Below are 24,600 nucleotides of genomic sequence, written 5' to 3'. Positions count from 1 at the left end.
GGCTGATACATTAATGACATACATAGTAAATAATACATGTTAATTACTTTCTTTCTAGCTCAAGGATTTCTTAAGGTGTCTGAATCAGGATCATTTGTGATGTCCGGTGAAAAATGAAAATTACAGACTCTACTCCAGACCAGTGAATCTCCTTGCAGAGAACGGGCCTCAGAATCTAGCTATTTATCAAGCTATCTAGGAAAATCCTACATACTCTAAACTTTGAGAACCATAATTCTTTTTTTTTAAGATTTTATTTTATTTATTTGATAGAAGACACAGTGAGAGAGGGAACACAAGCCTGGGGGAGTGCGAGAGGGAGAAGCAGGCTTCCCGCTGAGCAGGGAGCTCTATGTGGGGCTTGATCCCAGAACCCTGGGATCACAACCTGAGCTGAAGGCAGACGCTTAATGTCTGAGCCACCCAGGCGCCCCGAGAACCATAATTCTAAATTACAGAGATATACGATACACAGTACACAGAATCTCAGGATTTGATGTTTAACAAGTGAGAGCTTAAAAAAAAAAAAGAAAAAGAAACAGGAAAAGAATGTCAAGATTCAACCAGGAACTAAATAAAGCATTTGTTTATTGTGGTATTCCAAAAGGTCAGAGAGCTAACCTAGCCTCACTTAAAATTTATCACCTGATAATCACCTAATAATCAAAGAACCTTCTGGGCTATTTAATACCAAATGGCTCATCTTCGGGATCTGATAGAGTTGTTTTTGTTTTTATTGTTGTTGTTTTAACCTACTATGTGAATAAAATCTCTGAGTTCCAGATGAAGGGGAATCTCCTGTAGTCTTACTTTTCTAGACTGGTTGTGAATTACAGTCACTGAACTACCAAAAAGACAGATCTCAAACAGGAAATGCACCAATGAAAACACCAAACTTCTGCGTGAAGAAATTGTTGCATATATTTCCCAACATGATTAGTGAAAGTAAGATTTGCTCCCAAGGTCTGTCCCTAACCATGAACTCTTACATTTTTGAGATTAGAAGGTCTGAGATCCAAAATAGCCCACCAAAAGCGAACAAAAAGCCACAAGTAGGAAGCTGTGGGCAGAAAGTATTTTCCCTTTCCTTTTCTATGGCGGCTCTCCAAGGACGCGGGGAGCATATTCATTCTCTAACTGGTAAAACCGTACCTGCTGGTTGTAGGCCCTTGGGCAAATTACTTAATATCTCTGTGCCTCAGCTCTAAAAATCAGAGTAAGAAACGTAGCTACCTCACAGGATTGTTTTCAGGACTGTTACGAGGAACTCACTAAGGTGACAGCATAGTAGTTGAGAGGGCAAGTTAGTTTCCTCAAAGCTAGGGCTGCCCGTAGCACCGATCTCGTGATGCTGTGAGCAAACAGTGACCCCGGAATGCTGTATTGCATTACTACTTCCTCATCTACTGTTCTCTCTAAACTTCAGTTCTCTGTCTTTGTCTTTTACCCCGCCCTGCTCCATAGCTCCCCTTTCTTTCTAACCTTTGCTGTTCTCATTTTGGGAGTGCTCGGGGTGAGCTAGTGAATCCCAGCCATTTAACTTCACCCACAGGGATGCCCTTTACTTCTGTTGAATTGGGTGGTCAGTAACTGGATTCCAATCTGCATCCATATTCTTTGAGGTGTCTCAAAGTTTCAGGCTTCTCTCACCCTGTCTTCTAATTATAAAAGATACATTTTATGGGTGGTTTCTCCATCAAGTAATTTGCCAACACCAGCTTGGCCTCGTACAGTTCAACTGAATTCTGACACTCACCAGAAACAGCATCAGATTCCAAAGGTTAAGGGCTGAATCCTAGAAGACTGCCCTCCACTTCAGATGCTAATTACAGACTCAGGTTATTACCCGCACTTCTGACTAGATATAAAATCAGAAGTGTCTACAACCCCTTCTCTTTCGGTTTAAGTAATTTGTTAGAGCAGCCCACAGAACTAAGAAAATGCATTTACTCAAGAGATTACTGATTTATTACAAAGGATATTAAACAGTGTCGGAGGCAGGCCCCTGGCCAGGGCGGCCTCCGCCATTAAAAGATGGCGCCTCGCTAGTTGCCAGGTTAGGATTGCCTCGTGAGACTAAGCGGAATGCCCAAAGAGGAAGTAAACAGCATTGGTTGCTAGCAAAGTTGTTCGTTTAGGTGCACAGCCTGATTCGCTCCCTTCTGTACCCTGCTCGCTGCTTGGTCATGTAAGCGTATATAAGTGTGTAGACTTGCGGAAATAGAAGATGCATCCGAACCAGGGTTCTTGTTGTCCTTGCGGGGCGAGGGCGATAAATGGCGCCAGCACCCGGGAACTAAATAAAGGAATCTTGCAAGGTCATCAGCAGGAAAGCGGGGAGTAAAGGTCCGCAGGTAAGCGAGGACATTAGCCACGTTCAAAAGTGGGAATTCCGCGGTAGAGCGGGGAGTAAAAATAGAAAAACCTTGCAAGGGAGAAGTCCGCAGGTAAGCAGGGTAAAACCACGACAAAGGTGGTGGGAAACTTGTACAAGACCGCAACAAGAAGCAGGGCGGCCATAGAGCCGGGATTTTCTTATCGAAACCGCAGGTAAGCGGGGAAGGGACCACGATCAAAGTGGTGGGAATCTTGTACAAGTCCGCAATAAGAAGCGGGGCGGCCTTAGAGCCTGGATTTAGCAAGTCCGCAATAAGAAGCAGGGCGGCCTTAGAGCTGGGATTAACTTGTACAAGTCCACAATAAGAAGCGGGGCGGCCTTAGAGCCGGGATTTAGCGAGTCCGCAATAAGAAGCGGGGCGGCCTTAGAGCCGGGATTTAGCGAGTCCGCAATAAGGAGCAGGGCGGCCTTAGAGCCGGGATTAACTTGTACAAGTCCGCAATAAGGAGCGGGGCGGCCTTAGAGCCGGGATTTAGCGAGTCCACAATAAGAAGCGGGGCGGCCTTAGAGCTGGAATTTAGTGGCGAGTCTTTAACGTCCGCGTCTGTTGTCTGTGTGTTCATAATGAGATCTGAAGTATCTAAAGTGCAGTTGGAAGGGTCTTTAGAAGACCTGCTGAAAGCCAATGGAACTCCACTAAAAGCAAAAACTGCTTGGGCCTTTTTGAATACAGTGGAAAAGGCAGCGCCTTGGTTCCTAGATGAAGGCTTGCTAAACATACCTCAATGGGACTACTTAGGGGAGGATTTGAAGAAACAGGATGCTTTAACTCTTTGCCTCAAATTTAACATAACAAAATCACAGGCACGGGACCCAGTAGTCTCCTGCAGAAATTGCGTGACCTTACTACCTGCACCGTCCTTGGGGGTTAATCCTAAGTGTTTGTTACCTAATCATATATGGCATATGGATGTCACACATGTTTCAGAATTTGGAAAGTTAAGATACCTGCTCTGGAATAATTTTCGCCTCAGTGCATGGTGGGGGGGGGGGGATCCAGAGATGTTATCGCCCACTGCCTACAGGCTTTCGCGGCATGGGGAAAGCCAAGCCAATTAAAGACAGATAATGGCCCATGCTACACCTCACAACCCTTTAAAGCCTTCCTACAACAACTTGACATTCACTTGATATATGGAATACCCTATAACCCACAAGGACAGGGTGTTGTGGAGCGCACGCATCTTACAATAAAAAATGCGCTTTATAAACAAAAAGGGGGAATAGGGGACACCTTCAGGTCCCCTAAAGATAAGCTCAACACCATTCTCTTTATTTTGAATTTTTTAACGTTGGACAAAACGGGTAAATCAGCTGCAGACAGACATGCAAGTGCTGCTGCTGCTCCCCCTAACCTAAGCCTTTAGTACTTTGGAAGGACATCCTCACAGGAAAGTGGAATGGACCAGATCCAGTGTTAGTATGGAGTAGGGGGTCTGCATGTGTTTTTCCACAGGAAAAGGAGGCTCCAATTTGGATCCCATAGCGGCTGGTGCGTGCAGCCTTGCCTCCGAACACCAGTCATGATGCTGAAGATGCTGATGATAACTCTGGGGATGCTACACCTCCTGCGGCAGACTCAAGCCAGAGAGCTGTGAGCAGTGGTTAAAGCATGGCTATATCCTTTACCAGTGACTAACTCTTCTCTCATATTGCCTCCTCTCCCTTTGATGCATGGCAGGTCTGTAACTTGTAGGAGCATGTACTGATATCTCAGCAGTGTCCATGTTAAATGGTGGCAAATTCCTCAACTGTTCTTATAAACAAAATGACTCTAGTACCTTTGAGACAACAGTTAATGTGTCTTGTCCCAATAATATTACTTATCAGCCCACTCCCATATGCATCTGGCCACCGTTCCTTTTCCTCGTAACACATGCTAGCGAGCTGAATGATACGTTGAATTGCACTAAGAATTGCTATCTTTCCCAGTGCTGGAATGTCACGGCCTTCAAGCTGGCTGTGATTATGCGTATCCCTACCCATGTTCCTGTCCCAGTTTCCATTCCAGAGGACAAGTTACCAGTGGTGCTATCCAGAAAGAAGAGAGATTTTGGTATCACAGCTGCCGTTGTGACAGCATTGGCTATATCTACAGTAGCTGCCAGGGCAGCAGCAGTCTCGCTTGCTGCAACTATACCCACTGAGGAAGCTGTTAACACCCTTGCAGAAGGAACGGCGGCTGCCCTTCAAACACAGACTCAGATCAATGCACATCTGCAAGCAGAAATCCTGATAGTCAACCAGGATTTGGTTCAAGAACAAGTGGACATATGGGGGGCCCTATTGGGACTGGGATGTATAGTACCCTTCCCGGCAATTTATGTAACTCCCATAGCCTATACTAATATGAGTGACTTACAGAATGTCTCCCGACAGCTCTCCCAATACTTGCGGGGGAATTAGTCCGCAGAATTCCAAAACTATACTCAGCACCTGCTACTAGGCATAACAAGGATAAATAACACCAGAGTTGAGCTTGCAACCCTCCCAGAGATAACCAAAACATTGCAAGATGTGTTAACCTTTACGAAACAATGGGCTAGCGTAATTGGTCTGATGATAATCCTCGTAGTGGGCTTGATTCTGCTAGTAAGGAAACTGCAAATTTGGAGGCGACAGCAACATAGGCAACAGCAAGCCATGGTGCAGGCCTTGTTAGCCATCGAGGCTGGAACATCCCCCCAAGTGTGGCTAAGTATGCTGGATCGGTAGTCAACAACAGGTAAGATTGTGGGGGAAATATACCAACCTAAGACAGGATGCAGATCATTGATATCTGCCATCTGATGACGGGTAAGGATATTCCCCGCCACTGACAACCTAAGACAGGCACGATCCCTGCCATAAAAGAAAAAAGGGGGAGATGTCGGAGGCAGGCCCCCGGCCAGGGCGGCCTCCGCCATTAAAAGATGGCGCCTGGCTAGTTGCCAGGTTAGGATTGCCTCGTGAGACTAAGCGGAATGCCCAAAGATGAAGTAAACAGCATTGGTTGCTAGCGAAGTTGTTCGTTTAGGTGCACAGCCTGATTCGCTCCCTCCTGTACCCTGCTCACTGATTGGTCATGTAAGTGTATATAAGTGTGTAGACTTGCGGAAATAAAGAGAGAGAAGATGTATCCGAACTGGGGTTTCTTGTCGTCCTTGCGGGGCGAGGGCGATAGGGCTCGATCCCAGGACCCTGAGATCATGACCCAAGTTGAAGGCAGAGGCTTAACCCACTGAACCACCCAGGTGCTCCAAGAAGGGGACTTTAGAAGAAACAAAACAAAATACAATACCATTAACTCACCTGAAAAATTAACAATAATTCCTTAATATCTTCAAGCGTCCAGCTTGTGTTTACATTTCCCTCGAATGTCATATACATTTTTTAAGAACATAAACCTTAAGGGCGCCTGACACATTATGTTTTTGCCAATATGATACATTATGTTTTTGTCAATCCCATCTTTTCTACATCCTAGTTTTTAAGAGCAGGGAAGGGGTACTAATTCTGCCCTTTAATTCTAAGCTACAACATAGGACCATACACACTGTGGTGTTTCTGAAACCATAATAAAGAAATCTCTCTTTGTGGTCAGTTGCTAGAAAACTTAAAGGCCCTTGTACAAGTAACAGGCAGAAGGAAGCCTAGTGAGACATCCACCTTAAGCTACCCAAAAGTAATGTCCCTTGGGAGCCTGGCATTCAAGAAAGTTTATATTTGAAAAGATGGGACCTACCTGGGAAAGCTGCACGTGCGGCCTGTCATCCTCTCACCTGTAACTTTGGGAGTTAAGAGTGCACAAGTGAGCTGAGCCACCTCCTATCCCACAGAGTGTCTACGTACTCAAAGCATGGCCTAACGACAAGTTTCTTTATTCCAAAATTAGAAAAGCCAACACTGATTCAATTGTCTCTTCTAAATGTACAACATTACTTATAAGCCAGAGTTTGTATTCATCTAGTATTCCCTTTTATCTTTATGATTTCATACACATGAGATTTGTGGGAATAAAAAGATACATGTTTATTTTGAGTTGACTATTCCTAGGTTATTTCTTTGAGTATGTCTAATTCCACAGCTCCCACTAACATGTAGCTAAGTAAGTGAGGTCCGAATTTTTAACCGCAGCACAAGGAATGGCAGTGGGAGCCAAAAGGAAAGTGTGTGTACACTTCCTTAAACACCAAACCGCACACACATGCACACACCCTTCTTTAAAATAGTTTACTTGGCCTTTTGTCCCTTCCTAAATCATACTAGGTGTGCAGAGGGGTGGCTTGGAAGGTGTTCACATTATGGCGATGATGAGGGAGCAGGAGGCTGGCTGAGGACAAAGCAAGAGCTGGCGCCTTGCACCCCCCCCTTTCATCCGCTCCCCTCCATAGTTGTAGCATTCTTCAGGCACCCCTGACTGCCATAAAATGATAAATAGTTAACTTGCTGAGATCACAGTCCTGCAAGACAGGAGTCTCCCTTGGTTTGCAAATGTCCTTGAGATTACAACAAAGAAGTTACCTTATCAATTTCCAAAGACACAGAACTCAGTTTCTCAAGCCTAATGTCACCCTCCCCTCCATAAAAAACCGAAGGAGGTGGAAGTAGAAGGAAAAGTAAATAAAGTTAAATTTCTTCTAAACCTAAATCTTATTAACAAGGATGCTTGATAGCAGGAATGTAACATTCCACCAGACTTCCAATTGTCTTTACTTGATAGCAACTAAGCCTTCAATATCCTGATAGTATTCTTTGCCCCAATAGCCCTTCTGGACACCCCTTTGTCCTCACCTACCCAACTCCTGTGTATATAACCAACCACTCCTAACAACCCGGGGCAGCAGCTCTTCCTGCCCACGGGTCCTGTCCCTGTGCTTTAATAAACCACCATTTTGCACCAAAGATGTCTTAAGAATTCTTTCTTTAGTCATCAGCTCCGAACCTCACCCCACCGAACCTGACTTAGGTTCTGGGACTTCATCAGCGAGAAAAGGAAAGATGTGGCACCTTCAGAGCCAAACAGAGGAAAGATCACTCTGACATCTACCCAACTCAATTCAATGAGTATTTATCAAGTACCCTCTGCCCAGGGCCTATCGGAAATACAGAGATGAAGAAGATAGAGGCTCTGATTGAAACCTATTTACATAACAAATTTCACAAATGGCTTAAGGCACATAGAGAATGATGGAGGTGAGAAATGGAAGATGAGTAGGTTTCATCAAGAAGCACAGGGGGATGACAGATTTCTGATCTGCTTTGTGGTCCCTAGTTCCTCAAAAAGACATCTGAAATGGGTACCACTCATTTCACAAAATTATCACTTTCCACAATCACCAAAAACCTGGCAAGCCAGTGAAAACCACACACTAAAAGACATTTCAGTTATCCTCTCTTCCTTGATTTTTCCACTTTCATTCCTTACATGGATGGACTGCAATAAATAGCTAATTTTCTGAATCCTCTGTGTGGTAAGTATTGGTGAAAGTAGTTAGAAGCCCGTCCCATTTTGTCCTGAGTTTGTAACATTCACTTTAACTCAAATTCAAATTAATTCAAATTAATTCAGTTAATTCAAATTAACTCCTGAGTGATACAGCACACTGAACAGCACTAGAAAAATCTATAGGATCATGATGTAGTAGGTGACTTTGGTCAAATTTGTAATTAAACATTATTTTGGTGAGGTTGTCTATACTTGGCCCTTACTTAAAGATGTAGTTTCTGAATAACAAGAGATAAAAATTAAGATGCTTCAGAGGCGCCTGGGTGGCTCAGTTAGTTAAGTGTCTTATTCTTGATTTCAGCACGTTATGATCTCAGGATAGTGGGGCTGAGCCCCATTTCAGGCTCTGCACTCACCAGGGAGTCGGCTTGGGAGTCTCTCTCTCCTTCTCTCTCTGCTCCTCCCACACACACTCTCTCAAATGAAGAAATCAATTTAAAAAATTAAGATGTTTCAAGAAAATGATACCTTCCCATCTCTTTAGCTGTTCATTCACAATTAAAATCTCATAGAATACCAAAAGTAGAAGAGTGTTTAATTATCTGTCTGATGTACAGATACTTTGAGCCAGTAATTCCACCTCTAAATACAGTTGACCCTTGAACAACATGGTGGTTGGGACACCAACCTCGAAGCAGTCAAAAATCTCTGTATACCTTTTGACTCTCCAAAACTGAACTCCTGAGAGCCTGCTGTCAACTGGAAACCTTGCTGATGACATAGTCGATTAATATGCTTTGTACCTTATACATATTATATACTTTATTCTTACAATAAAGTAGGCTAGAGAGACACCTGGGTGGCTCAGTCGGTTAAGCATCTGCCTTTGGCTCAGATCATGATCCCGGGGTCCTGGGATCAAGCACCACATTAGGCTAGGGAGCCTGCTTCTCCATCTACCCCTCCCCCTGCTGCTGCTCTCTTTTTCTCTTTCTCTTTTTCAAAAATAAATAAATAATTTTTTTTTAAAAGTAAGCTAGAGAAAATAAAATTATTAAGAAGATCATAAAGAAAAGAAAATACACCTACAGTGCTATATTGTAAAAAAATTCACCTGTAAGTGGAATCACACAGTTCAAATCCATTTTGTTCAAGGATCAGATGTATCTGTCCTAAAGACACACTGACACATGTATCAAATGTTATATGAACAAAGTTATCTGTCATAGGACTGTGATAGCAAAATACTGAAAATACAACATAAATATTTATTGATTAGGTATGGATTAAATAAATTATCATATTTCCATAAAATGGTATACTTTGCAACCATAAATAAGAATGAAGAAACTCGTAGGCACTTGGGTGGCTCAGTGGGTTGAGCCTCTGCCGTCGGCTCAGGTCATGGTCTCAGGGTCCTGGCATCGAGCCCCACATTAGGCTCTCTGCTCAGCAGGGAGCCTGCTTCTCCCTCTGCCTGCCTCTCTGCCTACTTGGGATCTCTCTCTGTCAAATAAATAAATAAAATCTTAAAAAAAAAAAAGAATGAAGAAACTCTTTATATACTTACATGAATGATCTCCAAGTTATGAGATTAAAAAAAGCAGGTGTGCTGTATGCTAGCATTTGTAAAAAAAATTCAATAGGGTTAAAAGTATATATACATTATTTATAAACACCTATACTATCCCTAGGGGTCAGAGCATAAGAAAGAGATAACATTGTGATTTGTAGGAGGGAAATTGGTCAGATGTGGGTAGGAGTAGAAGGAACATTTTTCACTAAATATCCTTCTGTATCTTTTGAATTGTGAACCATGTGAATATATTTCCTATTTTCAAAAATTACATTATTAAGTACAACTCCCCTAATTTACAGGTGAAGAAGCTGAGGCCCACGTTATTAAACAATGACCCTAATATACTCTTTAGTCACTGAACCCATACCATCCACTTTTCCTATAAGGTTTCTGTAACAGTGGTCTAATCACTTACCCCAAACCTCCCATTTCTCCAGGAGGGTCTGTTGGCAAGCAGCTAAGCAGGGGGAATTTCTGAGCTTTACATTTCCTGTTTTAGTGACAAATAACATAGACATTCCTGTTTCTCTTGCCCACTCTCACCTTTCTGTACAAAGAAGATCAAGTATACAAGTACATTCTTCACAAAGGCCTTTAGTGAAGCAATTATTTGCCTGGTGTGAATAGGACAACTCAAATTTGATATGTCAAGCAAACAAACTGAAAAGGTCTTTTAGTTATGCAATGACAGAAGGGCCTAAGTCCAAGGGGAGTGGATCTCTCAGCTACTATACTCCATTTCTCGGACACCCTTTGTTGTTGGCTAAGCCATATCCTGAAATCCAGCAATCACGAGATACACCCTTTCGTACCCCCCGACTGGATCCTTTTGTAGTCTTGATACGTTTCCAACGTGCTAACCGTGCGTGCTTTAGTATGATTTATGTAGATTTCAGTGTTTTATAGACAGTGTGATAAGAGTATAAAAAGCACTGGACTAGACATGAGAGGCTCTGAGCTACAGACACAGCGCCATACGTTAGCCACAGAACACAAAGCAAATCACTTAAACCCAACAAGGGCTAGTTTTTTTTTATTGCAAAATGAACATAAAAATACCTACACTATGTCAATCTCAGGGTTGTAAGGATCAAATATGTTGAAATACTTTCTAAGGTACAGTAAGGATGGAATATAATTAGTAATAGTTTGCTTACTCATTAGACGACACAATTAATCTCTAAAAGGAGATGTCCCAGTCACACATAGGGCTCACTTTCATGTTTCTTAAAGTATAGAGCCTCTTACACTTGGATTTAAAGAACACAAGCTAATCTGATAAACACACATCACCAAAACACTGCTTTAACTGCCTTCCTGTTATAATCAAAGGCAGACAAAGGTTCCCCTTGCTTAAATTTTCCTTTTTTTTAAGGTAGGCTCCATGCCAATGTAGGGTTTGAACTCATGACCGTGAGATCAAGAGTCGCATGCTCTATTGACTGTACCAGCCAGACGTCCCTAAATTCTCTTTTAGTTAACGTTATACAGGATTTTAATCATCTAGATCATAATGTTATTGGTTTGCCTGTGAATACTGGGAATTAATTTGGTGTGAGGCAGAAACTAGAAAACATTTTAAATAGTATTTTACTCCTCCCTCTCCCCTTAAAAAAAAAAGATTTATTTATTGAGGGTGTGTGCATACAGGTAGAGGGGCAGAGTAAGAGGGAGAGAGAGAATCTTAAGCAGAGTCCCCCCCCCCCCCCCCGCCCAGCCCAGTTTGGGCACAACGTGGGGCTTGATCTCATAACCCTGAGATCATGACCTCAGCCAAAATCAAGAGTCTGATGCTTAACTGACTGAACCACCCAGGCGCCCCTCCACCCTCCTTTTAATTAATAAAAGATGATTTAATGAAAATGCTCTGAAAGAATATACACAAAAATGAGAAAAGTTGTTTAATACCTCAGATGGAGGCTGCATTGTGTGGTGGAAAAGTACTGGGCTAGGAATCAGAAGCCCTGGGTTCTAGATCTGGGACTTATTATCTGTGTGACTCTGAGGAACTCACTCTCATCATTCATTCACTCAAATGTACTGTGTACTTACGGGGTGATGGAACTCTGATGAACCCCTATCCTCAAGAAGCCCAGTCTGGAGAAGGGATACATACAAATAATGAAAACCAGTATATGCTGTACTGAGATACAGATCCTGCACAAGGTTGTGTGGGAGCTGATAAAAAGTCATCAGAAAAGGTAGGGAGGAAAAAAGGTAGGAGAGAGGAATGGGGGCCTGCAAGTACATAGTTAGCAGCAGGCCTTTAACTTTGATTTTGAAAACCAAAAGACTAAGTTGTAGGTGCTCTACTGCTTCAAAACTGTGACCACTCAGCACAGTCTCATTAACACCTCTACTACCTGTTTGAAGGAAGACTCAACCTGGCTGAAAAGGTCCTCTAACATCTCACTGGTTGCTAGATTTGCTCTCTATAAGGTATAGATTCCCTCCAAATAATTTCTCCTGTTTACTTTCGTAATGCATGTTTCTATCTCACTATGCTGTACTGCATAAGTTCTCAACCTACAAAAGCAGATTGTATACAAAAGCCTAAGGCCTTTGTGTAAAGGAAAAGAGGTAGGGTGGACCCTTCTCAACCCTTTCCTTTTCCGCAGTGCTTTGCATTCCTAGGATGGGCCCCTCCTCTGCTTGGGGATGTTACCTAAAGCTGAAATACCACTCAAAGCCACGGAACTTCAAAAGCATTTCCTTCCCAGCCCCTACTATAAGCTTTCTTTTGGCATAAATGGCTCGTTTTAATATATTAAGTATCAGCCTCTTGATGACTCTTGTAGCAAACTACAGAGGACTTTTGACTTTCTAAATGGCTTTATTATGCTAAAGTTGCATGTGGGAGGGCCCATATCATCAACCTGCCCTGTCTTCTTCCCTCCCTTTTCCCCAGTCTTGCCTGGTTTGCCAACTCTTTTTTTTTAAAGTGGGCTCGAACTCATGACCCTGAGATCAAGATCTACACTGCTTCACCGCTGAGCCACCCAGGCGCCCCCTGGCTTGCTAACTTTAAATGGCAAAGTTACCTGGGGGATGCCTGGTCACTGACTTATCTGACATCTTCACTACTTAAAGTCATCTTGTCATTGTAAACACTTAGAACCTTTATTATTCTCAATGCAAAATTGTAACTTTAATCCAAAGAAAAACTGGATTGCAGCTTTTAAGGACTAATACCTTTTTCCCAAGTAGTGTTTACCATGCCTTATCTCATTCAATCCTCACCAACAACTCCACATTCTAGGGACTACTAGGAAAATGAAGTGGAGGTGTACCTGGCAGGCTCCGTCAGTGGAGTATAGGACTCCTGGTCTTGGGGCTATGAGTTTGAGCCCCATGCTGGGTGGAAAGAGTTCTTAAAAATAAAATATTCGAAAAGAAAGGAAGAAAGAAAGAAAGAAAGAAAGAAAGAAAGAAAGAAAGAAAGAAAGAGAAATGAAGCGGATACTTACACAGGAAACTTACTTTTTATGTCATATACTCCTAAACCACTTGGATTTTTTTCATATCAATCATGTCATTTAGAATAAATAATCCCACTTCCTACATAGCTAAGTAACTTATCCCCTTGGCTTTCAAGCTGTTAGACAAATATGGCCCTAGTCTCCTTTTCATTTTTTTTTTTTTTTTTTGGCACAGAGAGAGAGATCACAAGTAGGCAGAGAGGCAGGCACAGAAAGAGGGGGAAGCAGGCTCCCCACCAAACAGAGAGCCTGATGCGGGGCTCGATTCCAGGTCCATGAGATCACAACCTAAGCCAAAGGCAGAGGCTTTAACCCACTGAGCCACCCAGGCACCCCTCCTTTTCAATTTTAATCCGCTACTTCCCTAGGTATTCTGTTGTTTTATACTCTTAGCCAACGATCCCACAGAACTCTCTTAACTGATTTATTAAGTGGTAACACACTAACCAGCCTAGTCTCTAATATCATGGAATTAAAACTTCTTTTTCTCCCTCAGTGAAATTGTGTCCTCATCAAGTGTCAGGTAGGTCTGTTCAGAAATCAACTTGTGCCAGCTGTGCTTATTAATGTAAGAATAAAATTTAATAAAGTATTATATAAAGCAATTAAATGTGACAAGAGAAAACAGCAGCAGCTAATACTTGCTACCTGCCAGATGCTATTCTAAGTGCTTTACATGAACTGACTTCTATAATCTTCACAAGAACCCTATAAATTAGATTATATCATTGTCCCTGTTTTCCAAAGGAGAAAACTGAGCAACGTGCCCAAGATCTGTATAAATGGCAAAACAATTTGGCTCCAGAGCTTAAGAATTAAGCTACTATACTACGTGGTCTGATAGTTGTTTGTATGAAAACCAAGTTGAAAGCTTTGGAAAGACTAGATAAAGATGAGTCACACAGATACATACAACTACTCAACCCTACCTTGTACGCCAAAGTAGCCATAGATAATACGTCAACAAATGAGCATGGCTGTGTTCCAATAAAACTATTTACAGAAACAGGCAGAAGGCTAGGACAAGGTTTGGCCCTCATGCTGTAGTTCACAGATCCTTGGGGCCCACACCCCAAGAAAAGGCTTATTTTAAAGACTGGCAAAAAGATGTTTATGCTTTAAGTTAAAATCAAATGGCTAAGGTCTGTGTGTAAGTAATAACTGTATGATTCCCTATTTTAACTTATTTTTTTAGTTGGCCAACTATTGGCCCTAATTGCATCAAATTAGAGGGCAACTCTGGTCTTGTAAGAAATTTGTGCTTTCTCTCCTGTCTCTGTGGTTTTGCCAAAGCCACCCCCTCAACCTGGAGAACTATGGTTCCTCATTTCCATTTGAAATTCCACTCATCTTCAAAGCCCATTATCTAACCCCACATACTCCTCCAAACAAGATACAATCTCTTCTTCCTTTGAAAACCTACAATAATTAATTTCTACTTATGGGACTTACTTTGCTGTCTTCTAGTACAATTATTTGTATAGTTCAACTATCCCCACTGTTCAACTATAAGCACTTTAAGGACAACAATGACTTAATCATCTTCCTATTCCAGGCAACACTCTGAACAGTGCCTTACACATAGAAGGTTTTCAGATATTTCTTGAATTGTGTTTGACATTCTTCTGTTTTTAGTGACTGGACAGAAAAAACACTATACCAATTCCCCCAAAACTATATTCAATTCATATTGCTAGCATCACACCTATCATGTAACCTGGTTGTAACTTCGAACTTTAATAATTTTTATAGTTTAATATTTACAGTGCATTCACTAGTACAGATTAGTATGGGTACACCTGGATAGAAAAATTATCATCTCTATAGCAAAATTCTGATAATTAAAAAAAAAAAAGATTTTATTTATTTATTTGCCACACAGAGGGAGAGAAAGAGAGCGTGCATGTGCACAAGCAGGGGGAGTGGCAGAGGAGACAGAGAAGTAGTCGCCCCTGCCCCCCCCACACCCCCTCACCAGTGGAGCAGGAAGCTGGATGCGGAGCTCTATCCCAGGACCCTGCAATCATGACCTATGCCAAAGGCAGATGCTTAACCAACTGAGCCACCCAGCGTCCCCCAAATTACTGGTGATTTGAAAGAAATTGTTAAAATTGCCACTTCCTGGTTAATCTTTGGGGAGAGGGGTCAATATATTTTATAAATACACCTAAAAACTGGGTGTTTAAGCAAAACAAACAAACAAAAATGCTTAATTCAAACTTGAGATCAGGGTTGTGCTTTCCTTACCTCTGTATCCCCAGCAGTACTTAATAGATATCTGGGTTTGAACCACTCCTTCTGCAAGGTGTTTAGGAGCCTGGCCCAAGCTCAGAGTGAGTAAGAAGGCTTGGGATGGGAATTCAGATTTTTAAATTCCTGGTCCAATATTCTAATTCAGGAAGACTGTGCCTTCTTATTAAATTTGTTTGAGAAAATTTTTTTCCATCTAAAAAAAAAAAGATTTTATTTATTTATTTATTTGAGAGAGAGAGAGAGAGAGAGAGAGAGGGAGAGAGCACACAAGTGGAGAGAGGAGCAGGGAGAAGGAATCTCAAGCAGACTACCCTCTGAGCGTGGATCCTGATGTGGGATCGATTTTATGATCCTGAGATCATGACCTGAGCTGTAATCAAAAGTCAGACGCTTCACTCACTGAGCCACCAAGGTGCCCTGACAGTGGCTTTTTAGATGTACCTAATCCTGCAGTTCAAATCGTGCAAGACTGAGGAAACCTCACCACTTTCTCATACTGCTGATCAAAACTAGTAGCTGTGTTCCCACAGTGGTGACCTGGGCATGCATATTTGCTGTGTCCCAACTGCCAAAAATGCTGATCCAGATTTTACATGCCTGCCTGTCTAAAAAGGCTATTTAAATGCCCTGGATGAAAAACATCCCCAACTCAAGAATTCAGGATTAGCATTCAAATGATCTTTCAGGAATTTTTTTTTTTTTTTAAAGCACAATTCAGATGTTTCAGTGCTAGAATGACGATGACCAGCACTGAGGAAAAGGGTTAGAAAAAGTGATGTCACTTAGGCAGTTCATTCTCCCTCTCCTGAGAGGTAGCTAAGTTCATACTCTAAACAGAGCTACTGCAAAGGGTTGCAGTTCTAGTGCTTAGATTCCAGTTCCATCACTGTTTTCACACTGTCAGCCTTCACTGCTTTAATCATCTTAATCTATAAAATGGACACAGGAAGCAGACAACAGCCTTGTCTCTTAGTTTAATAGAGGAATCCTTTACTAACAAAAATCAGAGCTACATATACTATTTCTAGCTATTCCACCCCCCTTTTCCCCCTCCCCTAGAGCTTTAAACAACAGTAAAATTATCTTCAACTAGTTCACAGCTAGTACAGCATTTTTATCTTTCTGGAAGGCAAGAGCCATTGCATGGTTCTCTGGCTCACAGGTGAAAAAAAAATCCCAAGAGCATAAATTAAGGAATGGGAATAAAGATGAATTCCATTACTCAGTCTAAAAAAGAGTAAGAATCCATTATGGTCAAGAAGGCAGGGTGCTCTGTGACACAGGTGACATCAAGATGAATAAAACTGCCCCTGTCCTTGAGGAGCTTACAATTTAGTACAAGCACAAAAACTGTAATAAAAAACAGCACAAGGGAAGAAATACAAGAAGTACAAAGTTATCTAGGAGCTGAATCTTACCAATCATTTCACTTCAATTTCATGCTAACAGACTAAAACACCCAGGTAAGGGACACCTGTTGTCCTAACCTGATCAAGAGAAGCTCCGCAGGAAACAACTGCAGTTGAGAGATATGGAAACGGATGCTACAGTGACACACTACAGGCTTACCCACACATTGGCTAAACCAGGCTTACCTGGAGATGGTCTGAAGAATTATACCAGAAATACTTATATAAGATTACAGAGAAGGTGGAAACTGTAGAAGATAAGTCCCTACCAACTGATGTTGACTTCGGTCTGTGGCAAAAAACAAAAACAAAAACAAAAACAAAACAAACAGAAAAAAACCCACAACAACAACTAAGCAAAACCCAGACCAAGACTGGGACTGGGGATTTTCGCTTCTAAAGGTTTCTCTCTTCCATCACTCACCCCCAGAATATCCTGCTCTTCTGCACCTCACCTGGATAGGGAGGGGAATTCTCTCCAAATGTACGCCAGAGTGTAGCAATAGCCACTTTGTAAGGACGCACAGTACTTAAGAGTTGATAAGGTTCTTTTTCATCCATCAGCTTACTAAGTCCTGAATCAAGAGACTAGGGATCCAGCCCCAGTCCGCCCTTTACTCTGTATGACCTCGGACTAGTCCTCCAAGTGCTTATTACTTCCTTTCTCTATTGCAAATTCTGGGATTATGAGGAGACTGGGATTGAATTCGATGACCTCTGAGGTCTAAAAGCTTCCTGACCAGCCGGCACAGAGAAACACTGGAGAAAGAGCCCGTTGAATAAATAGGGACGGCGGCCACAGGGGACAAGGGAGAGGAACGACAGGTCCGTTTTATAGACGGGGAAAGTGAGGCACCAAGCACCCAGCCCCAAGGTCACTCTAGCTATGTCACTGTAGGGGCCCGGCCGAAAGCTCAGCCTCCAGACTGCCAGTCCCGGGCCCTTTCTCCTTTCGCAGAGCGGAGAAGAGTGGCGTGGAGGGTCCTTGTCCCCAGGGCGAAAGGACTGTGCCCATGCCAGGGGTGGGGGACCGACCGTCAGTGCTTACCTTCCAGATCGAGTCTCGCCACCGGCACCTCCCTCTTAGAACCTTAACCCGTCACCACCCCCGCGACTCTTCCGAAGCCCCCTCCACTTCTGCCGGGCTCGACGTGTCCACCACCGCCACCGAGGCCGCTGATTCCCGCCCCTGCCCCGCCCCCTGACTCGTCGGCCAATCCGTGTGCAGGATTTCGGAGCTCCCGCGGATTTCACCGCCTCTGCAGGCTGGTGAAGCCTTACGTCACGGGCGCGCGTGCCCGTGAGGACCTCCCATTTGCCTTTCCCCTACCTTCTCCGGAGCCTAGACCCCTCCCCGCTGAGCCACCGTGCGAGAGTTCGTCCTGCCGGAAAGCAGCACGCCGCCGCGGCATTTCACGACGTCGGCGGTGAAAGGCCCGAAAACAGTCTCGCTTCCCTCCTACCGCTGGATGAAAGGCACCGCGATGTTCGGTGCGGGAGACGAAGATGACACCGACTTTCTCTCTCCTAGCGGCGGGTGAGTGACTGGGAAGCGTAGGACAGAGGACGTCATGAGAGAACTGGGCAAATAGTTGGTGGGGTCGCAGTCTTATCAGACTTCTTCCCAACTTCCGGGTCCAAACCCCTGCCACATTCCGGTGCTCTACAGGTTTCAGAATCCGGGCAGAGCTCGAATCTGTGCCGTGTCTGTCCACCTCGATTCTGGACCTGGCATGTCCCTTGTCACTCACTATGGCCCTGGGGTTCGTCTTCTGCTTTGTGGGTCAGTTTCTCCTTCTGTGAAGTGGAGGTGATTACTGATGACAGCATCTGCCTCAGAGTTTTTATAGGAGTGAGTTGGGACCGATAGGAGACTTCCCCGTGGACAAAGCAGTGACACTTCAGAATTGGTCCTTGTGGGTCCGCTCCAGCATCCTTCCAGGCCCAGCCCGATGTCACCTTTTGGGGCTTTCCCTTCTCTCACAGACCCAGGCAGAATGCATTGCTTTCTCTTCCTTATTACCACAGCTAGGCTGATCACGTCTATCCTTGCAACACCGAATTTATTAGATTATGAACCCTGACGGAACAGAGAACCACTTTTGCTGTTCATCTGTGTCTAGCGCTCAGCGCAGTATGCCATGTGTGCTGCAGAAGTGCCTGTTGAATGAATGATAGCTGTGGAATTGCACTTTAAAGCTTAAAACCAATGTAAGAGACTGCAGTCGCTATCCCCTGCCCCCAGTCGTTATATATACCAGCCTGGGGTGCAAGACTTCAGGAGGCAGGGTCTTGTCTTTTCCCATGATCAGTTTAGCCTTTTCCCTCATGTTGTGTCAGTAGACAGCTTGACTCCTTTGAAAGTGAGCTTCCAATCCTGATCCTTGCAGAGCCCTTTCTTTGAACACATGTTTAAGCGATTTAAAGAATGTACAGAAGAACTATGAATACACCAGCCTACACTCCTCACCTTACTGCTAAGAGGTTACAAAAATGATTAAGCTTCTGTGCCTGTTCTCAAGTCGCTTCTGTTGGAGAGTTCAGTACAAGAATGATCATAAAATGACATTGTCTCTCTTTTGACGTTGAATAGGATCTTTTGACTTGCACTATGACTGGCTGTATATTACCTACCCTTAAGTCATTTTTTCACCCTTATCATCCTGTCCACCCCTGCTCTCACTTCAGATGGTCTACGTCCACTGAGTTCTGCTTTGGGTTCTTTCAGTTGCTCAGTTATTTTAGAGTTAAGTGATGCTTTTTCTCCTTTTACCTGGTTACACCCAAAACACTGACTAAAATTTCCACATAGTCCAGCCTGCTGCTGTTGACTGTGTAGTCACCTTTTTGATTTAGGCTTAATTCACCTATTAAAAAAAATTTAATGAGCTAATAAATAGATTCAAGTGAAAAATAAAGAGATGAACCCAATTTCAAATGAGCAAAAGATCTGAATAGATATTTCTCCAAAGAAGATGTACAAATTGCCAGTAAGTACGTAAGAAGATGCTCAACATCATTAGTTATTAGGGAAATTCAAATAAAAGCCAAAGAGATGCCATCTCACACCCACTAGAATGGCTGTTATCAAAGAGACAGTAATGGGGGCGCCTGGTTGGCTCCGTGGGTTGAAGCCTCTGCCTTCAGCTCAGGTCATGATCCCAGAGTCCTGGGATCCAGCCCCGCATCAGGCTCTCTGCTCAGTAGGGAGTCTGCTTCTCCCTCTCTCTCTGCCTGCCTCTCTGCCTACTTGTGATCTCTGCCAAATAAATAAATAAAATATTTTTTAAAAAAAAGACAGTAATGTGCTGGTAAGGATATAGAGAAATCAGAACCAAATACAGGCAGAACACTCTGTATGATGGTGAGTTACTGCAAATATGGCCATGCAAGCTGAAACTACAGAGCAAGCTTAACAATCAATGGGAAAGATTATAATTGTTTCATGGCCTTTAAAAATTTTGGTTGAAACAAACTGTTGCCACCTTGAGAATTAGTATTTTATTTCTGTTTTTAAAAACTTATCAAGAGGGGTGCCTGGGTGGCTCAGTCAGTTAAGCACTTACCTTCAGCTCACGTCCTGATCTCTAGGTCCTGAAATCAAGCCCTTTGTTGGGCTTCCTGCTCAGGAGGAAATCTGTTTCTCCCTCTACCTCTACACCCCTGCCCCGGCTCCTGTGTACACGTGGTCTCTCTCTCTCTCTAATAATAAAAATAAAATCTTTTAAAAAAAACCTATCAAGGGAAGAAGTCAACAGTGCTTGCCTTCTCTTTGTACAACTTATAATACTGAGTGAGCATTTACGTATACTTTGGCAAATATGCCAAGGTATAGAAGAGTGAGCATTTGTTCTATACCTTGCTGCCACGCAGGCGCCCCTATAAGAGATACTGTAAATTCACATTCTTCCCTAGGTGAAAATATCTGAGAGAAGTCTGTAAATGAATGTGAAAGCTCCCAACTTTTTTTTTTTTTTTTAAGATTTTATTTATTTATTTGACAGATATCACAAATAGGCAGAAAGGCAGGCAGGGGTGGGGGAGCAGGCTCCCCGCTGAGCAGAGAGCCTGATGTGGGGCTCAACCCCAGGACCCTGAGATTATGACCTGAGCCAAAGGCAGAGCCTTTAACTCACTAAGCCACCCTGGTGCCCCAAAGCTCCCAACTTTTATGCAACAAGCAGTCTGCAACTGACTGAAAATGACAGAGTAGATAACACCAGTCACGTGTACTTTTCTAGATTCCTGGCCTGAGATAGTTCTTGGTGGCTCAGCTATCCCGCTTTTTTGATCAGGCCCATCAAGAACATGATGTTTAGGTGTTTAACTGTGCTCCTAGGATGCCTGGGTTTCTCAGTTAGTTAAGTGTCTGCATTTGGCTCAGGTCATGATCCCAGAGTCCTGGGATCAAGTTCCATGCTGGGCTCCCTGCTCTCAACCTCTGCCCCTCCACCCACTTGTTCTCTCTCTCTCTCTGTCTCTCAAATAAATAAAATCTTTCTTTTAAACTGTGCTCCTAAACACAGACCGCAGCTAATTGAATGATAGAAGGCTTAGTAAACAAAGTTGTACAGATCACTTATTTTTGTTCCCAATAATAACCAGAGAAACCAAATCAGATTTAAGATTGAGAATATTGAAAGTTTTACCAACCGTCCCTGATTCAGCTATTCCTTCTTTGTTTTTTCCTGAGGAAGTAGAACATATGACAGTAAGTATTGCAGCTGCTTTCGACTTCCTCTTATAACTGTAGTTTGCTGTAAATATACTTGCTTATTAATTTTCAAGTGTTTTGATTCCATTTAGGATATTCAAGCCTGGTAGAAGTGGGAATATTAGTGCCTGAGATGGCTGTTGAGATGATTGGTAATCTGTGTTCCAAGTTTCCAGGCCTTTTCAAATCCATGTTTACCCTTCCAGATGCTCTTTTCCTACCATCATGACTTTGAAGTGAAGAAATAACGTGAATGTGCTAAATGTATGGCACTTCATTTCAGCTAATAGCATTTTATAGTTGCAGGTCAATTGTGCATTGATTGATCATGCCATCTCCCTTAGAGGAGTAATCTGAGTCCAAGGGACATTTCAAGGTAATAGGATATGTGCACATGTATATAAAACATGTACTGTGTCCTTACTCTGTGCCAGGTACCATGCCAAGTAATAAATACATATTATCATATTTACTTTTCCCTACCCATTTATTAGGTAGTTTTTACTATCATACCCATTTTGTACATGGGAAATTAAGAGTCAGAGAGGTAAGTTGTTCAGAGTCACACAGCAAAAAAGTGAAAGAGCCTGGATTTGAAATCAGGCAAGCAGATTTCTGCTACATTGCCATGTGCCCATTATTATTATTGTAGAAGTAGATGTTTGATGTCATAGTTTACAAAAGAAATACTTTAACAGCAAAAAGAATGCCTATTTCTTAAAAATACATGAATATAGTATAACTTCTATGTTTTACCTTTTATTTATTTATTTATTTTTTAAAAGATTATTTATTTTACAGAGAGAAAGAGAGCACGGACAGGGGGAGTGGCAGGGAGAGGGAGAAGCAGGCCTCCCACTGAACGGGGAACCTGACCTGGGGTTTGATCCCAGGACGCTGGGATCATGACCTGAGCCAAAGGCAGATGCCTAACTGCCACCAGGTGCCCCTGTGTTACCGTTTTTGATGAGAAAAGAAAAGGAGTATAAAGCTAAGTTTAGGTAAAGACTTTGGCAACTAAATGTATTGGCTAACATTTTTTTTAAATGAATTAATGCCAGAATAACTTTTCCTGTGAATTATAAACATAGAGACTCAAGTCCAGAGTTGGCAAGCCCATTCTTGGTAACATAGAGAAATATGTGCATTTGAGAATACTTTAGAATTGGGAAAAATAATAATTTACAAGAAACTTAACGCCCGTAAGTCTATAGAGTTCATTTAAAAATATTAATAGAAAATATCATGGAAGGTACCTGGGTGACTGAGTCAGCTAAGCATCTACCTTCGGCTCAGGTACTGAGTCCCACCTCAGACTCCCTGCTCAGTGGGAACCTGCTTCTCCTTCTCCCTTTGCCCGCTCCCTTTTCATGCACACCCACATGTGTGCGCTCTCTCTCTCTCTCTCTCAAAAATAAACAAATAAATCTTAAAAGAAGAAAAAAAAAAAAAAAGAAAGAAAGGAAAGCGAAAGGATCTGAAAGATAATTGGATTGACCTGACTTTTGGATTGATTTTGCAGTCATCACTGGCTGGCCTTTAGAGCATCTATGGAAACATAGTTTACATATGACATTGATTTTTCCCTTAAAAAAAAAATAGCAAAATGAAAACAGCAAATCCAAGATCCATATCCATACTGAAACTAACAAAGACATTCTTTCCTTATCAATGATCTTCACATAAATTAGTATATCTTAACTAAGTTAGATTCTAAATTTTCTAAATTTTTCATTGTGCTAAAGACATTGCCCAACTCTCCCAGAATCATCTTCTTATTTTTTAAAAATTTTTTCTAAAGATTTTTATTTATTTGACAGAGCGAGGTATCACAAATAGGCAGAGAGGCAGGCAGAGAGAGCATGGGGGAAGCAGGCTCCTTGCCAAGCAGAGAGCCCGATGTGGGGTTTGATCCCAGGACCCTGAGATAATGTCCTGAGCCGAAGGCTTAACCCACTAAGCCACCTAGGCACCCCTTCTTATTTTTTAAAAAATATTTATTTATCTGAGAGAGAGAGAGAGAGATCATGAGCTGGGAGGAGGGGTAGAGGGAAAAACAGACTCGCTGCCAAGCAGGGAACCTGGTATGGGACTTGATCCCAGGGCCCTGGGATCATGACCTACCAAAGGCAGACGCTTAACCAACTGAGCCACCCAAGTGTCAGAATCTTATTCTTTTAGGGAATCTGCCCAGGCCTCGGTTAAAGGAGAGCTCTTGGTTTCCTCTTAATTTTATTAGCATTTACTCAGTCTTATATAGGACAGCACTACTCTCTACACTTGCAATCTCACTTAGCCTCTTAGTCCTTTAGGGGAGGCATTGTTGACCCTATGTACAAGAAACTTAAAGGAAATTTATAAAACACTACCTTGAGAAAACAGGGTAATAGTTTCAAATCATATTCAATTTATTTTGCAAAATGTTAGTATGTATTATTATACATTAAAATTATTCGGGGGGAACAGGCCTCCAAAAGTTATGAAGTTTCAGTATGTTTTTAAAGGTGTTTTTTTGTTTTTTGTCTTTTGTTTTTTAAAGTAATCTCTGTGCCCATCATGGGGTTTGAACTCACAACCCCGAGATCAAGAGTTGCAATGCTTTCCTGACTGAGCTATACAGGCACCCCTCAATATTTACATTACCTAAACCAAAGATGCCTTTGAAGAAGAGGTGCTCAGAGCTAGACTAGACTTTGAGTTCATTTATTGCGCTTGTTATATACCAGATGCTAGGCACAATATAGTCAAGTGATGATTATAAATCAATTATCATGTTACATAATAACTGATTGAAAAACTTGTATTAATCTATATGGAGTATAATTCCATACAACAGGTACTTATTATATATCTTATGTTACAGTTTGTGATTATTTGTTGTGTAATACTTAATATTCTTGTTAGAGTATATAAGCTCCTTGAAAATAGAACTCAGCTTTGCTCATCTATATATACTCAGCATTTAGCACAGTGTCGGTACGTACTTCTAGAACAAATGAAGTAGACTCCTGTGGGAGGCCTTAAGAAGATCATCTAACCCAGACTTTGAGATGAGAGACAACTTCCAGGGGAGAAAAGGAACAGGAAGGATGTTTCAGGCAGAGGGAGCAGGATGTCCAAAAAGTTGGAGATTAGAAAGATCTTGCCTTATTTGAGAAACTTAAAGTTCATGTAGCACACAGTTGGAGTTGAGAAATGACCAGTTAGGAAACTGGGGAAGTATGGAGAGGTGAGGTCTTGAAGGACTTTGTAAAGCTGTCTTGTGGAGTTCGGATTTTTATCTTAGTAATACTGAGGTGTTATTGAGGGTTTTAAGGAGGAAAGAGACTTAAGTTTGCTT

General features: G+C 42.4%; 3 protein-coding genes across 20 annotated transcripts in view; 2 read left to right on the top strand and 1 right to left on the bottom strand.

The window, feature by feature from the left end:
- The window catches only part of SLC31A1 (solute carrier family 31 member 1), a 43,504-nt gene extending 25,660 nt beyond the window's left edge, over positions 1-17,844 (bottom strand). The window contains exon 1 of the mRNA XM_082697031.1: positions 17,595-17,844. The gene's annotated coding sequence lies outside the window, so the exon portion shown is untranslated. The remainder of the gene's footprint in view (positions 1-17,594) is intronic.
- The window catches only part of HDHD3 (haloacid dehalogenase like hydrolase domain containing 3), a 169,322-nt gene that overhangs the window by 127,908 nt on the left and 16,814 nt on the right, over positions 1-24,600 (top strand). The gene's annotated exons all lie outside the window — the stretch shown is intronic.
- Positions 17,957-24,600, top strand: part of FKBP15 (FKBP prolyl isomerase family member 15) — a 54,410-nt gene continuing 47,766 nt past the window's right edge. For 16 of the 18 annotated variants that reach the window (XM_082696987.1, XM_082696985.1, XM_082696984.1 and 13 more), the window contains exon 1: positions 17,959-18,083. In XM_082696987.1, coding sequence (XP_082553113.1) covers positions 18,016-18,083 — 68 coding nt within the window. In that variant the 5' untranslated portion in view covers positions 17,959-18,015. Of the gene's footprint in view, positions 18,084-24,600 lie in introns of all 18 variants that reach the window. The other 2 variants (XM_082696986.1, XM_082696992.1) reach the window with 2 other exon arrangements.

Source organism: Mustela nivalis (genome assembly GCF_964662115.1).
Source record: "Mustela nivalis genome assembly, chromosome: 13".
NCBI lineage: Eukaryota > Metazoa > Chordata > Mammalia > Carnivora > Mustelidae > Mustela > Mustela nivalis.
The sequence above is the reverse complement of the archived record's forward strand: the minus strand, read 5'-3'. Positions and strand labels throughout refer to the sequence as shown.